The 16,701-nt window shown below is 38.0% G+C and overlaps 2 protein-coding genes across 3 annotated transcripts in view; one reads left to right on the top strand and one right to left on the bottom strand.

The window, feature by feature from the left end:
- syn2b (synapsin IIb) overlaps positions 1–16,701 on the top strand; it is an 83,820-nt gene that overhangs the window by 55,648 nt on the left and 11,471 nt on the right. Inside the window, exons 4-7 of the mRNA XM_085160673.1 lie at positions 617–773; positions 1,004–1,093; positions 15,039–15,101; positions 16,292–16,434. Of these exons, the coding sequence (XP_085016799.1) occupies positions 617–773; positions 1,004–1,093; positions 15,039–15,101; positions 16,292–16,434 (453 nt within the window). The remainder of the gene's footprint in view (positions 1–616; positions 774–1,003; positions 1,094–15,038; positions 15,102–16,291; positions 16,435–16,701) is intronic.
- On the bottom strand, positions 3,615–15,028 carry LOC146518382 (metalloproteinase inhibitor 4-like). 2 transcript variants are annotated; one of them, XM_085160681.1, is made up of 5 exons: positions 13,916–14,989; positions 5,446–5,543; positions 4,722–4,836; positions 4,232–4,356; positions 3,615–3,884 (listed from the first exon to the last, which is right to left on the bottom strand). In XM_085160681.1, exons 1-5 carry the CDS (start codon positions 14,052–14,054, stop codon positions 3,687–3,689), a joined length of 675 nt encoding a protein of 224 aa, XP_085016807.1. In that variant the 5' UTR covers positions 14,055–14,989; the 3' UTR covers positions 3,615–3,686. The 2 variants fall into 2 exon arrangements, with proteins under 2 accessions (XP_085016807.1, XP_085016806.1); XM_085160680.1 differs by having other exon boundaries at positions 3,770–4,356; positions 13,916–14,229; positions 14,385–15,028.

Genomic DNA, 16,701 nt, shown 5'->3' with positions numbered 1-16,701 from the left:
TGCTTTAGGTAATGTATTCAAACATGAAAGGTCATTTCACCCAAGAGCAACTGCTCAATTTTCTTAAAGGGCTTCCAGATCCACAAGTTTTCATCCAAACTGACTGTTTGAAACATCCAAGTAGAGACTCCACACAAAGCAAAACAAACCTTTCTCACTCTCCGTGTGGACACAGAAGATAACTGTGATGTTTTGAGTTGCTGGTAATGCTTATCAGTGGGCTGTGTCATTTTACTGTACACATAATGTGATACATTTAATTTCAATTAAGTACATGAGACTTCTTTTACCTTCAAAGTTCTTCATGTATTATTCAAAGAAAAGATTCTCTCATAAGAGTGCTTCAAAGATGATTTTTTGTTCATGGATAAACCTAAGCTTACACATTTGTTTTGTAGCTGTGCGAGTTTACTTACTTTTTCATAATCTTTGTCGTTTTCCATCCAAAAGTGCACCTTATGCCCTCTGGTTTTATTTTAATAAAAACAGCAACACCCTCATGTCGCTTTTCTGTGGCTTTGATCACACAAGAACTCGTGAATATAAGCACAGAACACCTAGAAACCAAACCTATCCATTTATTCTTTATTCACCTGCCTTTATTTTTGCATTCCAGGTCATTCAGGCCTGACTTTGTGTTGGTGCGCCAGCATGCCTTCAGCATGGCCCAAAACGAGGATTTTAGGAACTTAATCATTGGTCTTCAGTATGCTGGCATCCCCTCAGTCAACTCTCTGGACTCCATCTACAACCTCTGTGACAAACCTTGGGCTGTAAGCAATTTCAACAACACAAATTTACAGCTGCAATTATCTAAAGAGTATTTTAATCACTCTAAATCGTAATTGTACGATTTTTTTTAAGTTGTCAGTTAGGAGACTCGTGTAGAATAAACACCTAACAGAGTGCAAGCATTATAACATTATTACTATATGATTAATCTGCATATATTTCTTACGTGTGCACCATATTGCTGCTTCTCTCTTTTTTTCTTATCCTCTAGTTTTCCCAGCTGATCAACAATCAGAAGAGGTTGGGTTCAGATAAGTTCCCGCTCATTGATCAGACCTTCTACCCCAACTACAGAGACATGGTAATGCTATTTTCTGCTTACTGCACACTGTAAACTGTGTTGTGTTTCAATTTGCAGAACACTCACACCTCACTGAGATCTGGGGCTGGCATGTGGCAATGTGACGTGCGGATTATTATATAATATATTGTATTTACTAATTTACAGTAATTGCCTGTTTCAGCACACCGTAAGTCTCTGAAAGGAGAAAACAGTGTAGCGCATCAATGCCTGTCAAGTTTTTTTCAGTTTTGACGTATTTTTAGCAGAAACACTACAACACCATTGCACAAATCCTTGCTAAATATATGCATTTGAGCTTATGAAAACATAATAACAATATGAGAAAGGTAAGTATTTTTGTTTTTTAAACAAAGATAGGCTAAAAACTGTTGTACAGTACAATGAAAATCCATGGGTTTTTATTAAACGTATAAGAAAGGAAATGGTGCCTATTTCCCTCTTGCATTTTACTTACTAGATTTAGTAAAGCATATATAATATAGTATGGTATAATATAGAGGTAGGATTTAAGACACATTTACTTTTTTAAAAAGTGTCATTAAGTAAAAGTCGCGATTGATCTATCTGAGTTCTTGCTGAAGTCCTACAAGGTTTATTTTCTTTGATGTTTGGTAGCTGAGGAGAATTTCTAAAAAAAAAAGAAAAAAAAAAAGCCCATGACACACAGGTCATCTGAGACATTTTATATACAATCTTTTTTGGTACATGGAAATAAAAAAGACTCTATTCGGACAGAAACACATAAATACAAACCCGAACAGGTCTTACAGTATAAAACAGACATGAAACTGCTTAATGCTTCACTAAAGCCATACAGTTAGGATGCATTACTATCATTTTACTATGTTCAAATTGACAGAATCCAATGTACAAATTACTGAGTAGTGCAAGTTAAATGTAAGTAGTTATTGTTAAATGTGACCATAATACGATGTCGAGACATTCTTGATGTTGATGTTCACAATGCATTTTAATCTGTATGACTTTAGTAAAGTTATCCATGAACAAGACAGGGGTCAACTCACACGTCTTACTGAGTTATTATATTGAGTAATTTTAACTGTTAATTATTGTTCATTCAAGGTTGCCAGCTATTTCTCTTTTTTGCTGGTTTTGTCAATTTTGAGATGAATCCACTTCCCCTTTTACTCTTTTACATTTGTTTTAAGTGAATTGAGCCTTGTCTTGTTAAATCATTTCCTCTATGGAGAGGGGGGAGGGGGCAGGCTTGGCTTCTACAGATGGCAGTGCAGTTGTTAAAGCGCTGGATTAGATTTTTTGGCACAGGAAATAGTACAACCAATGAAACTAAACACACAAAAACACAAGAGAAGAATCTATATGCTATAAGAACAAATATTGTTAGCATTTAAAATGTTAATTGTCACAAAATACAATATTTACAGTCTCATAAATTTGAGGGGGAAAAACTGTGATTAAGGTGAACGAGACTCGTGGTATATATATAATTCCTGCATCAGATTTAGTAAAAATATAATTAATTCGAGAATGTCGGTGGTGCTTTGCTGCCTGTATACCGTACTGTGAAAAGGTTTTAGGCACTTTAAGTTATTATGCATTACACAATACCATTTTTATGGGGCCCAAATTCAGTATGCAGCATGAAACGAAATAAAGAAGCATCTCAAAGAACAATCGTTAGAAGAACAAAGAGTCCTGCAACAGATGGTATGGTCCCCACAGAGCCTTGGAGTCTGAATCATGGAGTCTGAATGGGTTTACATTAGGTGACAAAAGCAATGGAGACAGGCTAAATCCAGCAGAACATTGGAAAAATACTCAGAAACGCTTAGAACTGTACTGAGGTTACCACTGAGAAGTACACTAACATACAGGCATTGTTTGCCATGGATTTACATGCAAAAACATTGCCAACACCAGATATGGATCAATTCATAAAAATGTAAAAATAAAAATAATTTTTATGGTAGACTTTTGAAAGAGACTTTCAGTTTTTTAGTGCCTAAACCTTCCACACAGATTTGTATATACTGTGTACTTTTATTTGTATTGACAGTTAGCAGATACTATTTAAAGATATTCACTCCCAGGAGGTGTGAAGGAAAAAGGGGGGAAAGGAAAGCTGCTGCAGTGGGTCTGGAATTGGTTCGGAAAAAGTTGTGACAGCTTCCTTCTATTATTTATTTACCATTTTTGTTTCCTGATATAACTTTGTCTTATTTTTGCAGCAAATGAACACCTTTATGCTTAATACTTCATGCATAAATAAATGTAAGGCCTCGTTTATTTTTATTCATTTACCTTCAGGTAAAAGAACGGTCTACATCAAATGATGCGTCTAATCTGGCATGAGAGAAAGAAGATGATTCACTGGAGTGCTGCAGTTTGGACAGATGTTCCAAGATTTACTGTAACAACCATTCAAAGCTCACGGTTACATTATGCTCCCTCAAATTTAATATTTGCCCATATTTTTTTTAATGAAATCAGTTGCTGTTTTCAACCCCAAATCTGATCAACATAAGCCAAAGCAGGGTTTTGTTTTTTTGTTTTTTTCATGAGGCATATTGGGAAACATATGGAGTAAAATGAATCTCAGAATTACAGGTCAAGGGTCAGTCATGTCAAAGAAGTCTTTCTCAGACGGAGGCCCACCCCGGTACCAGCTACAGCTTGTGTCAGAGCGGCGGATGCAAGCATACTGCCGAGCCTGCTCGCCGTTTAGGCTGTTATCCAGCAGCCAGTCAGTCCACAAGCACTCGTTTTCTCCTGTAGATGCACACGGCACTGTGTAACAGGTGTTGATCTAAGAAGAAGAGAAGAATAATCGATTCAGCCCTGTAGTCGTTTTCTTGTCTCATCATTTATTAGTGAAGTAGGTCTCCTGTGTATTATGGATTACAGTTATGCAAAGGTTGGAAGAGAAAACAATGTTCACACATTTTAGACAAAATAAAAACAAACAATTTTTTTTTGAATATAGAGAGACGGTAAAGAGGCAAAGCAGCAGGAACAGATGAGAAGAGTGGCCTTTCTGCTGTAACAGCTGTTACACTGTTTCTTTAGTCTAAGCTCATGAAGACATCTCTGACAGACAGATGAGTGTGAGAATGATAAATATGTATGCATAGAGAATTGACAGTCCTTACTCACTCTGCATTCACAGCCCATCTGGTATCTATAGTTGAGATTCTTCTTTTGCGACACTGATAAGTTGTCCCAAGACTCTACCAGATCACACTGGCCAATAGAAATCCTCCCATCACTCCACATGCTCCCTGTTTGGTGACATCAGCATTTAGCCTTGCATTCAGTAGAATAGATAAAATAACTATTGCTGTGTCCAAAGGCCTCCATAAGAATCTTAACATTCCTAATGATAAACCAAATGTTTAAGAGCTTCATTGGTATACAGCTTTAACCTAGTGTTTTGGTTGATGATTATCTCACCTTGTGGAATAAACCTTACACTGGGTGGTGGTCTAATGAATTTGTTTAGCGCTGTCCCCGGCAGACAGGAATCAGTCTCAGTGAAAATGAATAGTTTCACTCCCAAAAGAAAAGCCATTTAGGAAAATTTCTCTCTTTACTGATCACAGCACCAATGTACCAACAATATAAAAAGTTTCATTGCATACTGTACCTGAGAGCAGATACCCTGCCTTATTGTTGGAGTCCAGCTTGACTCCACACAGCGATGAGAAAACTGGAGTGTACACATACTGGATATCCTTAGCCTTGTCAAAACCTTTGAACATCTAGATACAGATGAGAGGAAAAGAGCAGAAAAGTTTTGTACTTTTTAAGAATGGGCTTGGCATAATGTAAATTTAATGCAGTACAGTATGTGCTGCAACAGTGTCGTGCAGGAGGAATAATAAAAGAACAACTCTAGGTTTCCAAATTACAGCACCAGAGCACATCCTAGTGCTTAAAATCCAAATGTGCAAATGAAAGTGTTGCATATTTATAATGAGCAGACATTTTTATGAAGAGCAGATGTTAATCCTGTTCAGTAGTCATTATTAACACCATGAGGTCATGTGGAGATAGACATTTGGAACATTTCAGCTTGATTTTTTTTCCCCATTGCTCTAAAAATATTTGGACATTTTGCCTTTATTTGACAGTTAACACAGGGACAGGAGGCACTTAAAGACAGAGGGGAGTTTGATGTCAAACAAAGGTGGGAAATCAAACGGTGGATGTTATACTGTTATGTGTGTGCCAGTGAGACATTTAACATGCATGATACATTTTACTTTATAGGGGGCAGGCTATATGTAGCTCCACATAAACCACACAGTATACAGTTTAAAAAGGGAGGGCGGGGGAAATGGATATGTGTGCACGACCAGGGCTCTCACCTTGATCATTTTTATTTCGTATTGGATCATCTTCATGTAAGGTGAGGAGCTGTTGCTAGGCGACACAATCTTCTCCCCAGATATCTTGGCTCTTATCACTGTTTGGGAAACAGAAAAAAACAATGATTAGGATCCTGCAAGTAAATCCAAGATAAGATAAGAACATTGTTTGCATACAAGAAACAATGAAAAACCTGTGTAGATAGATAGATAGATAGATAGATAGATAGATAGATAGATAGATAGATAGATAGATAGATAGATAGATAGATAGATAGATAGATAGATAGATAGATAGATAGATATGCATTTCCTCTCAGTAGTGATACAGGATGTGTCCTCCTCTCCTCTGGGAGGGAAATCAAAACCCACATGGAATAACAAGTAGCTCTCTGCTTGATCACTCCCATTAACTACCAAGTCCTCTCCACAAGCACATACTGTATGTGAAGTATGAGTATATACTTCACTGTGCATACACACACAGCACATTTTAATGTTACAACCTCTGAGAATATTAATCATAATCAAAACATTATTAACACTGATTGCTTTAAGCAACCTGACCCGAATGTTAGTGGCTTAATGGATACTGAGCTATTTTTCTCTTCCACCAAGCACATTGAATCTACATTTTTAGACATAGGCATGGGCTGTAATGATGACTGACAAATTAATTTCACTGTTAGATGTTTCTTTTTCAGACTGATAACTTACTGGTAACGCAATCAATCCAAGAGAACTGACTTTATTATTATACCTCTGAGGTTCAATTTAATGAAAAGTGAAAAGCAGTGGCATCACAGAAAAATGTATGTGACAGCTACTTATAAGAAAGTGAGTTAAAAACATGGAAGGAGTGTTTCTTTTCTTTTACCATAATCGACAAGTGCTACCATGTTCAGATTACTAGATTACTGCTTACATTAGTAACACAGTGTTAAAGTTTGTAATATGTTATGGTTGCATTTCACATTACATTAAAAACTGGCCTGTCAGTGACTAATGAATCTCCAGCAGAATAAGGCATCTATATGAGCAAATTCTCACCCTCAACACATTTTAGTGGGTTTTCTTCAACATGCAGGGCAGTATGATGGACTTTTTGTTTGGAATTCCCTTCATGTTTGAAGGTAAATGTGCTCTGTGATAGCAGTAAAATCCACTTAATTTGCTGTAACAAGTTTGACGTTGTAACATTTCAAAAGGGTGAATTTTAACCCTGCTCACGAATAAGGCTTTCATAAACCAATCTAAGTAGCTTGTGTGGCTAAATGCTGTATATATAGCCATATCAGAGGGAAAATCAGTGCAGGTATTACAGTAATAACACTTCTTTTTGAAAGCAGTTGGGTCACAGTTTTATACACATGCAAAGTCTCGATAAACATGTCCATCAATGCCTCATCAAGCAACTTGTAATAATAAATCTTTACCAAACTAACAGATACTAAAACTAAGGATATTTCCTCTGTATTTTTATTTTATTTTCAGTAACTAAATTGTTATTTTTCACTTCTCGTTTTAGTTTTTAGTTTAGTTTTCATTAACTATAACAATCTTGCCCTGCATGTATGAATGATAAAGGCGTACCCACTACACCTGACAAACTTTTAGTATGTAAAGAGTTGTGTTGTTTTATCAAACAGAATAATATTCACCGAATACATTGGGTATTTCTTGTCCTAAAAGCATTTGTGCTTTTTCTCTGTGAAGATATTCTGCATGATGGATAATATCCTATATAATGAGGATATAATATAAAATATCCTTTAATGAATTCCCTGTAAATTCATCTTCCACATCTATTCTGTGTAAAAGCAGGAATACAGTCCCTTGTAGTGCAATGGTGAAAGAGAGGGGGGAAAGGAGCCAGAAGTGAATCGAGTAACCTTTGTGAAATCATGAAAGAGAGAGAAAAGTAACAGTGTTAGGGAGAGGGAGTGAAAGTGTGAACCTCACTCTCGCACACAGCTAAGCAAACCTCCTCGCTTGTTTTTTCTTTTCGCTCGACACATAACTGTGCCACGGTTTTGTGTGCTGGTAAGAGGAGGAGGAGCTCAGCGTGTTCTGTGAAATTGGCTCAGGAGAAATAAAGACTTTTTTTTTGATCATCAAACACACAAGTGGAAAGATGGTCAGGCAGACAAATATGTGCGAACCCGTATAACGCTTTAATCGTTACACTGCTTGCGGCAAAAGAGCTGATCAAGGAACCTTCATACATTACCTTATAGAAAATGTCAGGGAGCATGACTGTAGATGCCTCTATGCTATCTGATATACTTCATTATTACACTGTATAATTCATAACCGGAGGCTCAGATTCTGTGTGCTAATACATTTGAAAGCATTAGACTTGCAGCCATGCAGTAGTTTTCTTGAGAATAGCTGCTGTAGTTGATAACTTGGTCATCTTGGCATTATCCAAAACTTTACAGTGACCACGTTCCCTGTAGTGCCTTACCTTACAGTCTGACCCCTACAAAGACACACCTGCCCATTAACCCACCTACTGTGTATACACACATGCAGCTGCAACCTCAAAAAATGTCAGCAGAGTTCGGTTTGATTAATTAGCTATATTTGTTTAAGTAGGCACTGTCAAAGCTTGAGCTGTAGACGACTACATCTACAGCTACTACTGAATCTTTTCACTTTCTTTCTATTATATTTGATCAAAGTTGTTCTTTTTTTTCCATAATATCCAGTTAGCACATTGAATGTGACACTAGTAAAACAATCGGTTGTACGAAAGTTTAATGTAACAAGTTTGATGTGTTTAACATTCTGAAAGGATACATTTTAACTGAGCTCACAGGGTATCAGGAGACCTGTTACTTTTGATACTAAAATACATTTTGCAGCTGATATTTTTGTATTTCAGCTCAAATATCTGTATGCAAGATTACAGTATTATTTAGTTAATATTTTATGTATTTAGTTAATAATTTAGCTTAGGTATGTGACGCTAAATCATTATAGATCAAGGATTTTTTTAAAAATTCTGGTTACCACACAGGAGCCGGTGTATATATTTTTGCATGAATTTATTTTCATAAGAATCTTTCAAGGATTTCTCAGTCCTGCTCTATTGTGATGTAAAGTGTGTGTATGGTGGTACACACACACACGCACACACACACACACACACACACACACACACACACACACACACACACACACACACACACACACAAAGAAACATGTCTCAAGATAGACAAACTGCTTTGGAACATTAGCTGTCACTCTGTGTGCCGTATTAATGGTCAGCAGTATACCAGGGAATAGATATGTTCTGTGGAAAGATCAAAAAATTGCAGTCTTGACTTTGGTCATGTGTCAGTGCCAAAATAGAATCTATAGCTAACCAGCCAGGTTGGTGATTTTGATCTTTAATTGAGGAACTATTGGTTGGGTAAGACAGAAAAATTCTAGATTGGATTTGCAAGAAGCCATAACATTTTTGGGAAAGTGCATTCCATGACATATACTTAAGAAATTGTCTATAATAATAAGTGAATTGCAAAACCTTCCAAAACAGTTGTCTTGGCCTAGATTATCTGAAATGTTTACCCCCACACCCCCACCCCGTCTTTGAAGTGTACACGCTGGGTTACCAGCTAATTTCAGTTACTGCAGCTGTGTTATGAACGGGAATAAGGACAGGCACGCCTGCTGAGTGAAAGTAGCTGTGCATCTGCCCCACAGTTTCATAACCAAAGAGAAATATTGCAAACTTGTACCATGAGAACCTATCTGTAGTAAGTAACTTCCCCCTCCAAGATGAATCGGCACCCTTGTCATGCTCACAAAGCTGGACTGTCAGTGGGCTTTCACACTGATATTGTTAGTATGCAGACCATTAGACCAAGCCTATAGACATGGAAATGAAGTGGGGAGAGACTGGGGAAAGAGAGAGAGCGAGAGAGATGGAGTAGGCTGAGTTGGCATGGCTTGGCCTCTGTCCAACAAACAGACACTCACATGCACACAATGTCAAATACACAAACATGGCCAGGGAACCGTCCAAGGTTTGTCCAGATGGGATATTACTCAGATGTTGAGCTTTATTCAAAGAGCTCATCGACTCTGACAGCACTGTCAGGTCAGCTAAAGGACACCACCAGCCTACTCTTAGAAAACAACCAAGGATGGCCTCAGGTGCCACCAAGTGAAACACATTTTTTTGTTTCGATTTTGAGTCTCCTTTTTTGTTATGCATCGGACCAGAAAATTATATCCTATCTGAAAAAGGCCCAGTACCCATACCCATTAAGAAACAGGCACATACTTTTGGAACTAAAAACTTCACAGTTCAAAAGAATTTTCAATTAACTTTAGTAATTCTTCTGAATTCATGCACAACTTATGTAAAAGGCTTTTCATGTGATACAACCTTTGTAAGAGTTCATAAGTGTGTGTTGAGTTGGAGTTTCATCTGGGCTCATTTTTATCATTTACTTTTACTTACTGTTTACATTATGCACCTATTGTCAATGCCACTAAATATTACATGACTTTAAAATCTAGCTGCGGACGATCTCTTTGGGCACATATGCCATTTACCCTTTTTTCACCACTCTAAATCTAGAATTTGTATTGATCAATTTTGTTTTGTTTCTGTTCTGACCCATGTTTAGATTATTCACTGTATGTTAAAAATCGATGTAACTACCAGCAGGGGGAGACAGTTGGAGTTTTACCTGGGTGGCTCCACAGTGTAGTTAAGTGAAAAAGTCCTGGTTTGATCCCGGAGGAGACAAAAATCCCTTTGGTACTGAGTCAAAAAGGGCATCAGCCTTAAAAAACAAAAAGAAAACCACGTGACACTGCGGTGACCCCTTGTGAATAAGCAGCCAAAAGTAACTTGTTTTTATATAGAAGCAAATGGAAAAATGACCCTTGACCTCTGCCCCAATGTTTTTGTCAAATAAGTGTCCAGATCAAAGCTAAGCTCCCCTCATGAGGTGCAGTGCTGGAAAATGTACTTTTACCTTTCCTGATTTTTTCCCCCTTTTTTTTAATTGTCACACTTAAAAGGATCAGATCATTGTCTAAATAATAGACAAAGTGAACCCAAGTAAATACAAAATGGTTTTTAAATGGTCATTTCAAGGGGGGGGGAGCTATTCTAAGCTACCTGGCTCTGTGTGAAAAAAGTAATTGCCCCCCTAAACCTAATAGCAAGATTGTGCCATCAAAGTGTTTGTGATAACTGACAATGATGGCAATCTTTCACATCACTGTGGAAATATTTTGGCCCACTCTTCCTTGCAGAACTAATTTAATTCAGCCGTCACTGTTAAAGGTCATGCCAAAGCATCTCAATCTGATTTAAGTCCAGACTTTAATAGCTTGGATAGCAATTTTCCCCACAATAAACAAAATCGCCATGTAAAAACTAGATTTTGTAATTATTTGGGTTATCTTTGTGTGTATTAACATTTGTTTGATTATCTAAAACATTTAAATGACAAAACAATGCAAAAAAAACCCAAAGCAATCAAATTATGTTTCACTGAATTGTATATTTATCTAAAACTGTGTACTTTTCTCTCAGTAGATTTTTGTTCGTTTCAGTTTTGTTGTAATTAGAGATGGACCGATCCGATATTACGTATCGGTATCGGTCCGATACTGACCCAAATTACTGGATCGGATATCGGCGAGAAATAAAAAATGTAATCCGATCCATTAAATATCAAAAAAGCACCTCACAAAACTTGCTACACAGCGTAACTCGGCTCATAACCGTTGCACGTCGCAGCAGTGTGCGTCACGTGATAGAGCGGCTGTGTGTATTTGTAGCCTAGCTAGCAAACCAGCATTTCATCTCCGAGGAAGTTATCCCAGAGAGAAGTAAAGCAAGAGTGTAAGTTCATCTCTGAATGTCTGTAAACCATTCCCACGTTAAGCTTAACAACCGATATATGGAGACTGCCTCTCTCTCTCTCACTCTCTCTCTCTTTCCTGCGGCTACTTCAATCGTGAAACTGCTTAATGATCAGCTGATCGGCTTTTCTGTCGCGAGTCCGTCTCTCTTCTTAGTTTTTGGCCCACTTCTCACCAGAAAGAGGAAACCAGCGGCTGAACAACAGCAGCACTATTAAGCTTGATAAGCTGTTGTTAGAATTTATTTAATATTACTTTCTAGACCAGGATCTTTTTCTACGTAGCTGACGGCTGGTAACTGTGCAGGGGTGGATCTAGCAAAGTTTAGCCAGGGGGGCCGATAGGGCATGAACAGGGAAAAGGGGGCACAAAGACATACTTTTCTTTCTTATTCTCATTTAAAATGTCTAGCTTTTAAAAATAATTGTCTGACTCTTACACCCAAAGTTTTAATCTGATGTAAAATATATAGAAGTCCATTACTGTATATAGTAACTGTTAAGTCTAATATACCCTAGTAAGCTATAGTACTTTTTCCTTTGGGAAGGTACCATTTGTGCAGTCTGCAATTCTGTTGAAGAAAGATGTTGAATCTATTTAATTATTCTTGAAAAATAATTTATTTTTGTGCATTTCCCCCCTGCATCAAATTAAATTTGATTACATCGATTAAGCATCATGAGGTGGAGGGTGGTTCCCTATTTTTTTTGCTGGGAGTTTGCAACCCTATTAGTTAGGTTGTTTAATATTTCTGCTAAGTACTCTTTAAAATACCAGAATAGGGAGGATGGTGCAGGTTTAACTTTATTAGATTGATCAGTGTTGCTGAACTATGAAATATTTTCGGCGCAGTGTATTTTTTACATACAGGTATAACAGAATAGCTTTAGTGTTGTTATTTATTTAAACTTGAGTATAAACTTATACAAAATGCAACAAGATATTAAAAAAACGTTTTATTGATTAAAAAAACACACTATATCGGATTCATATCGGTATCGGCAGATATCCAAATTTATGATATCGGTATCGGACATAAAAAAGTGGTATCGTGCCATCTCTAGTTGTAATCAGTAAAAGGATAAGGTAAAAACATTCTTGTCTACAAACTGCACCTTTCTCCAGAGTCCAGTGTAAACACCCTGCAGATGGTGAGGTTTTGTCACAGTTTTCATCTTAAAGCTATTTTTCAAAGGTTTTGCTGGATGCATGTCTAATTGACTACAACAGGAGTTTTTTGTTTTTGTTTTTTTTTAATAAAAGGCCTACATTATGTCTGACAAGTCTCTACTATGTGAGTAATTGGTGTCCTTCAGTTGCTCTGTCAGATCTGCAACATGCTCAACAAGTCCAGTTTTAAAATATAAAGATAGCAACAGCAATAATGCTCGGTTCAAGGTGTCTCAGTGTGACTTCGCTAATCAGTGGCTGATGTCCATCTTCTGTTTACATTCTATGGCTTACTGAATAAGCATACCTGGACAAGCAAATAAATGTGTGACAACTTAGCAGTTAGAAACCTGCTCTCTATAACCAATGATTAAAAAACAGGGCACAGTGCCATGCAGCTGAAAACCAGAACATTCCAGCTTGAGATGTTATTCTGGTTAGTTCAGGTGCTCTACTAGTTTTCCTTTATAGTTGCAGGCTTTGAAGAAAGCTCAAAGTGCCAAATATTCATACTTGCAGAAATGTAATCTCAGCCGTCAATGGCATGTGTCAAATGTAAAATGCTGTCCTAAAAACCTTTTATTGAGATAACCAAGATCTAAATTGGCTGTTCATCTGGAGATTTTGAATACAGGTATTGCCTTTCATTTAACCCGGCCTTTGTTTTCGAAGCACTTTAAAGAAGTTGACCCTTTAAACCTAAAGGGATTTGCAGACCAACTAGAAAACATGACTAAAATAAAAGCAATTTCCTCTTCTCTCTCTCTCTGTCTCCCTCTCTCCTCTGCTGGAGTGTAACCTTTGACCAAAGCACATACTCCAGCTTTCCACACTCTGGAGCCAAGTACTCAAAGTCAGAGCAGAGTGTTGGTTTTGGCTTGTGCTTAGACAAGAAAGAACTGGATGACGGGGGCGTCGGACAGAGAGACAGGCACACAGACAGACGGACGGACAGAAAGTAGGCCAGGACTTTTTCTTTTTTTTTAGGGGTTGTTTTTACGTGAGTGACAACAGGAAGGCGCTAATTTCTTAAAACAGATAGCACACACAAAAAAGTGTTAAGAGACAAAACTTCATCCAAATTAACTTAAATAAATACTGCTATAAATATCAACCATGAAATTATGTTCAGATAACTCATGTTTTCTATGAATAATAATCATAATAATCAAAAAGGCCACAGTAGCTTAGCCATGAACCTCTATTGATTAGTTCTTGTAAAACTAATTTTGCACTGTGGATTGATTTTTTTTCCCCTAAAAGCATGTAATTAATCTGATCAGTAATCCAAATAATAAGTTGGTTAGTCAATATGTAAGGACATTGTCCAGATTAAAATAAATAAATAAAGCATGCACCTATTTTCACACATATAACCTTGGTTATTCTACATCCAACAACTTACCAATCTCAGCACTGCAAAAGAGCTGTTGTGGGTGTGCTGGGTGGCAGCTGCATCCCTCCACAACTTCCTCCAAGCCTGCACCAAGCAAAATGAGCACCCAAAGCCCCAGACACACACTCCGCTCCTGGGACACGGCCATGATGACTCTGGCTACCTCTGACCGCTCCACCACTTGATGAAAGCTCGGCAACCTCTTGTGATCCTGTTAAGTTCCCCTGGAAGCAAGTCGGGTGGGCAGTCAGCAAGAGGGCAGGGTGATAGATAAGACGGTGGGGTCGAAGTGGTAAGATGAGCTCTGCTGAGCCGAAAGGCAGCTGTGGATAGAAATGTTTTCATAAGTTTAAAGTAAACCTATGAATTCAAGCTGCAGTGAAGGGAAGGGAAGGCTGCTGCTACTGTTGCTGCTGCCACTGCTCTCTTTTCTCTTCTCCTCTCTCCCTCTCTGTAGACAATACGCAGAGGAACTTACAATAGTTGGATCCCCTCACACTCTGGTCTTGAATGCTGAGAGGGTCGCACACAGGGAGCCTCTTATGTGCTCAACAATTTAGGGACAGCCTCCTCGAACGCAAGAAGAAAAACTACCATCCTTTGGCTCTTCTTCTGCCCTCTTTTGATGTCCTCACTCTCCTCCCATAGGCTGGCATAGGTCTCATTCACTTAGTCATAGTTTCATGTTTCATGTAATCACATCCACTTGGGAGATTAGGTTTGGTTTTTGGATTTTGTTTACAGAGCTGCAGTGGATCTGTGTACACACACGATTCCCGGAGGATGAGTCCCGCTGATTTTGGTGATTCCCTGACTTGTCCTCTAGCACCACCATGAGCATCACATGTTAGGATTTTACTGAAATAAAGACACATTTTTTTGTTATTTTTGCACAGTGTTCATGTGACTTTCATAAAATGTTTATTGGCATTATTTGAGGATGAATTTTACTGACTTTGATTTGAGTTTTTGTTTATTGCAGCAGCTTTACTGCCTTACTAATAACGACCACTGCTAAAGGGGCCTCTTATTTTTCACTGCAGGATTTTCCAGTTTGTTATTATAACTAACATAAGTTGTCATTATGCTTCTTCATCATTATTTATCCATCAGTTATACTGTTTATTTGCAGATTACAACACCAAGCTTCCCAGTGGTGGTGAAGATTGGACATGCTCACTCTGGAATGGGAAAGGTAATCGGTTTATTTATTTACCAACTGACATATATACAGTTAGATTAACCATTTAACCACACCTGCTTTACTTACACTTTAGCTACCATTCAAAGATATGTGGGGATCAAATATTACAGCCAGGAAATAGTTTTGGCTCTGTGAATGGAGGACAAATCATGTGGCTATTATAGTAGTTAGCTTAGATGGTTAAATGGTAACCATAAAGCACCACTACATCTAGAATCACATTTATTATACTTTTTAGTGCTTTTGCTGGCATACGCGTGCACTTAATAGCCTTCTCCCATCCTCTGCTTCCATCTTAGATGTCTTTCTTTATCCCTTTCCTCCTATCAGTTCATCATTTTTATTCTCTCTTCCCTTTTACCTTTTGTCCAAACATTGTGCTGTTATTGATTGACAACTGTGTTAATATTTTCTGGCTGAAATCAGAGTGGAGCGTTTCTACCGCTCCTGATCGATCCACCACACATCATTCCCCTGAACTGCTCAGTTCAATAAGCCATTTTCACACATGCACTGCAGCCCTGAACTTTTCTGCACATTAAATGGAGAAGCTTTATGTGAGAAAGCAAACGTCTTAACCGGTCAGATTGGACATTAGATTGATTTTACACTGTTAACCAATGTTTGATGGCCAGTTGAACCAATGTGAGAATCAAGCAGGTGAGACATTGTCCAGACAGTTTGCAGCAACTGCATTGTCAATCGGCTTTGAACACAGCCAGTCAACTTCATGAGTATGTCCAGTAGTGATGATGCATTTGTTTTTAAACAAGCTTGTGTTCTACATTTGAGAAACGGCAACTTCAAGCACTGTCCTGACCTGACTCTCCTGACATTGTGATCCATGTAGTGCCATTCTGTGCTGGGTTACCCTTATTCATTAAATATCATTTATTGTGACACAAGAAGGTATTATTTGTGTATTACAACCGAGTTACAGGAGCTCAACAACCACTCATCCTTGAAAATGTTCTACCCACACGTACCAGCACAGTCCTCCCGGTCTTAAAAGTAAAGCCAATGGAGAAGCGCTTTAACCTGCACTTTTTCTATTTACCAGCAGGGGGTGAAATGTGCATTTGTGGCATTTGCGTGACAAATTGTAAGACTGGGTGCATTTTGAGAGTCTTTCTTTCTTTGAATAAATAAATTAAGTATTTATATGTTTTACTCCACTGTAGGTTAAGGTGGACAATGTGAGCGACTTCCAGGACATTGCAAGTGTGGTGGCCATCACTCAGACTTACTGTACTACAGAGCCATTCGTAGACGCCAAGTACGACATCAGGGTCCAGAAAATTGGCACGGACTACAAAGCCTACATGTAAGTGTGCTGTCCTTGTGCGTCATTTGGATTTAGGGATGATATATTGTGCGTGCGCGCTCATGTACCAGCATTTTAGCAGACATAAATATAAATCTTGAAGTTTATCATAACGCATCTCCGTGTCTCATGTGCCTTTAGTTTAGAAAAAAACAAAGAGCATATGCTAGCATATGGTTATGAAACTGCCATTCATACAGAGAACCTACAGCTTTGCTCTCTGCCTGACTGCAGTTAGTAGCTGAAGCCACAAACCTCCTGCTGCAA

Source organism: Neolamprologus multifasciatus, chromosome 5 (genome assembly GCF_963576455.1).
Source record: "Neolamprologus multifasciatus chromosome 5, fNeoMul1.2, whole genome shotgun sequence".
NCBI classification, from domain to species: domain Eukaryota; kingdom Metazoa; phylum Chordata; class Actinopteri; order Cichliformes; family Cichlidae; genus Neolamprologus; species Neolamprologus multifasciatus.
This window is presented reverse-complemented; position numbering and strand designations above follow the sequence as displayed.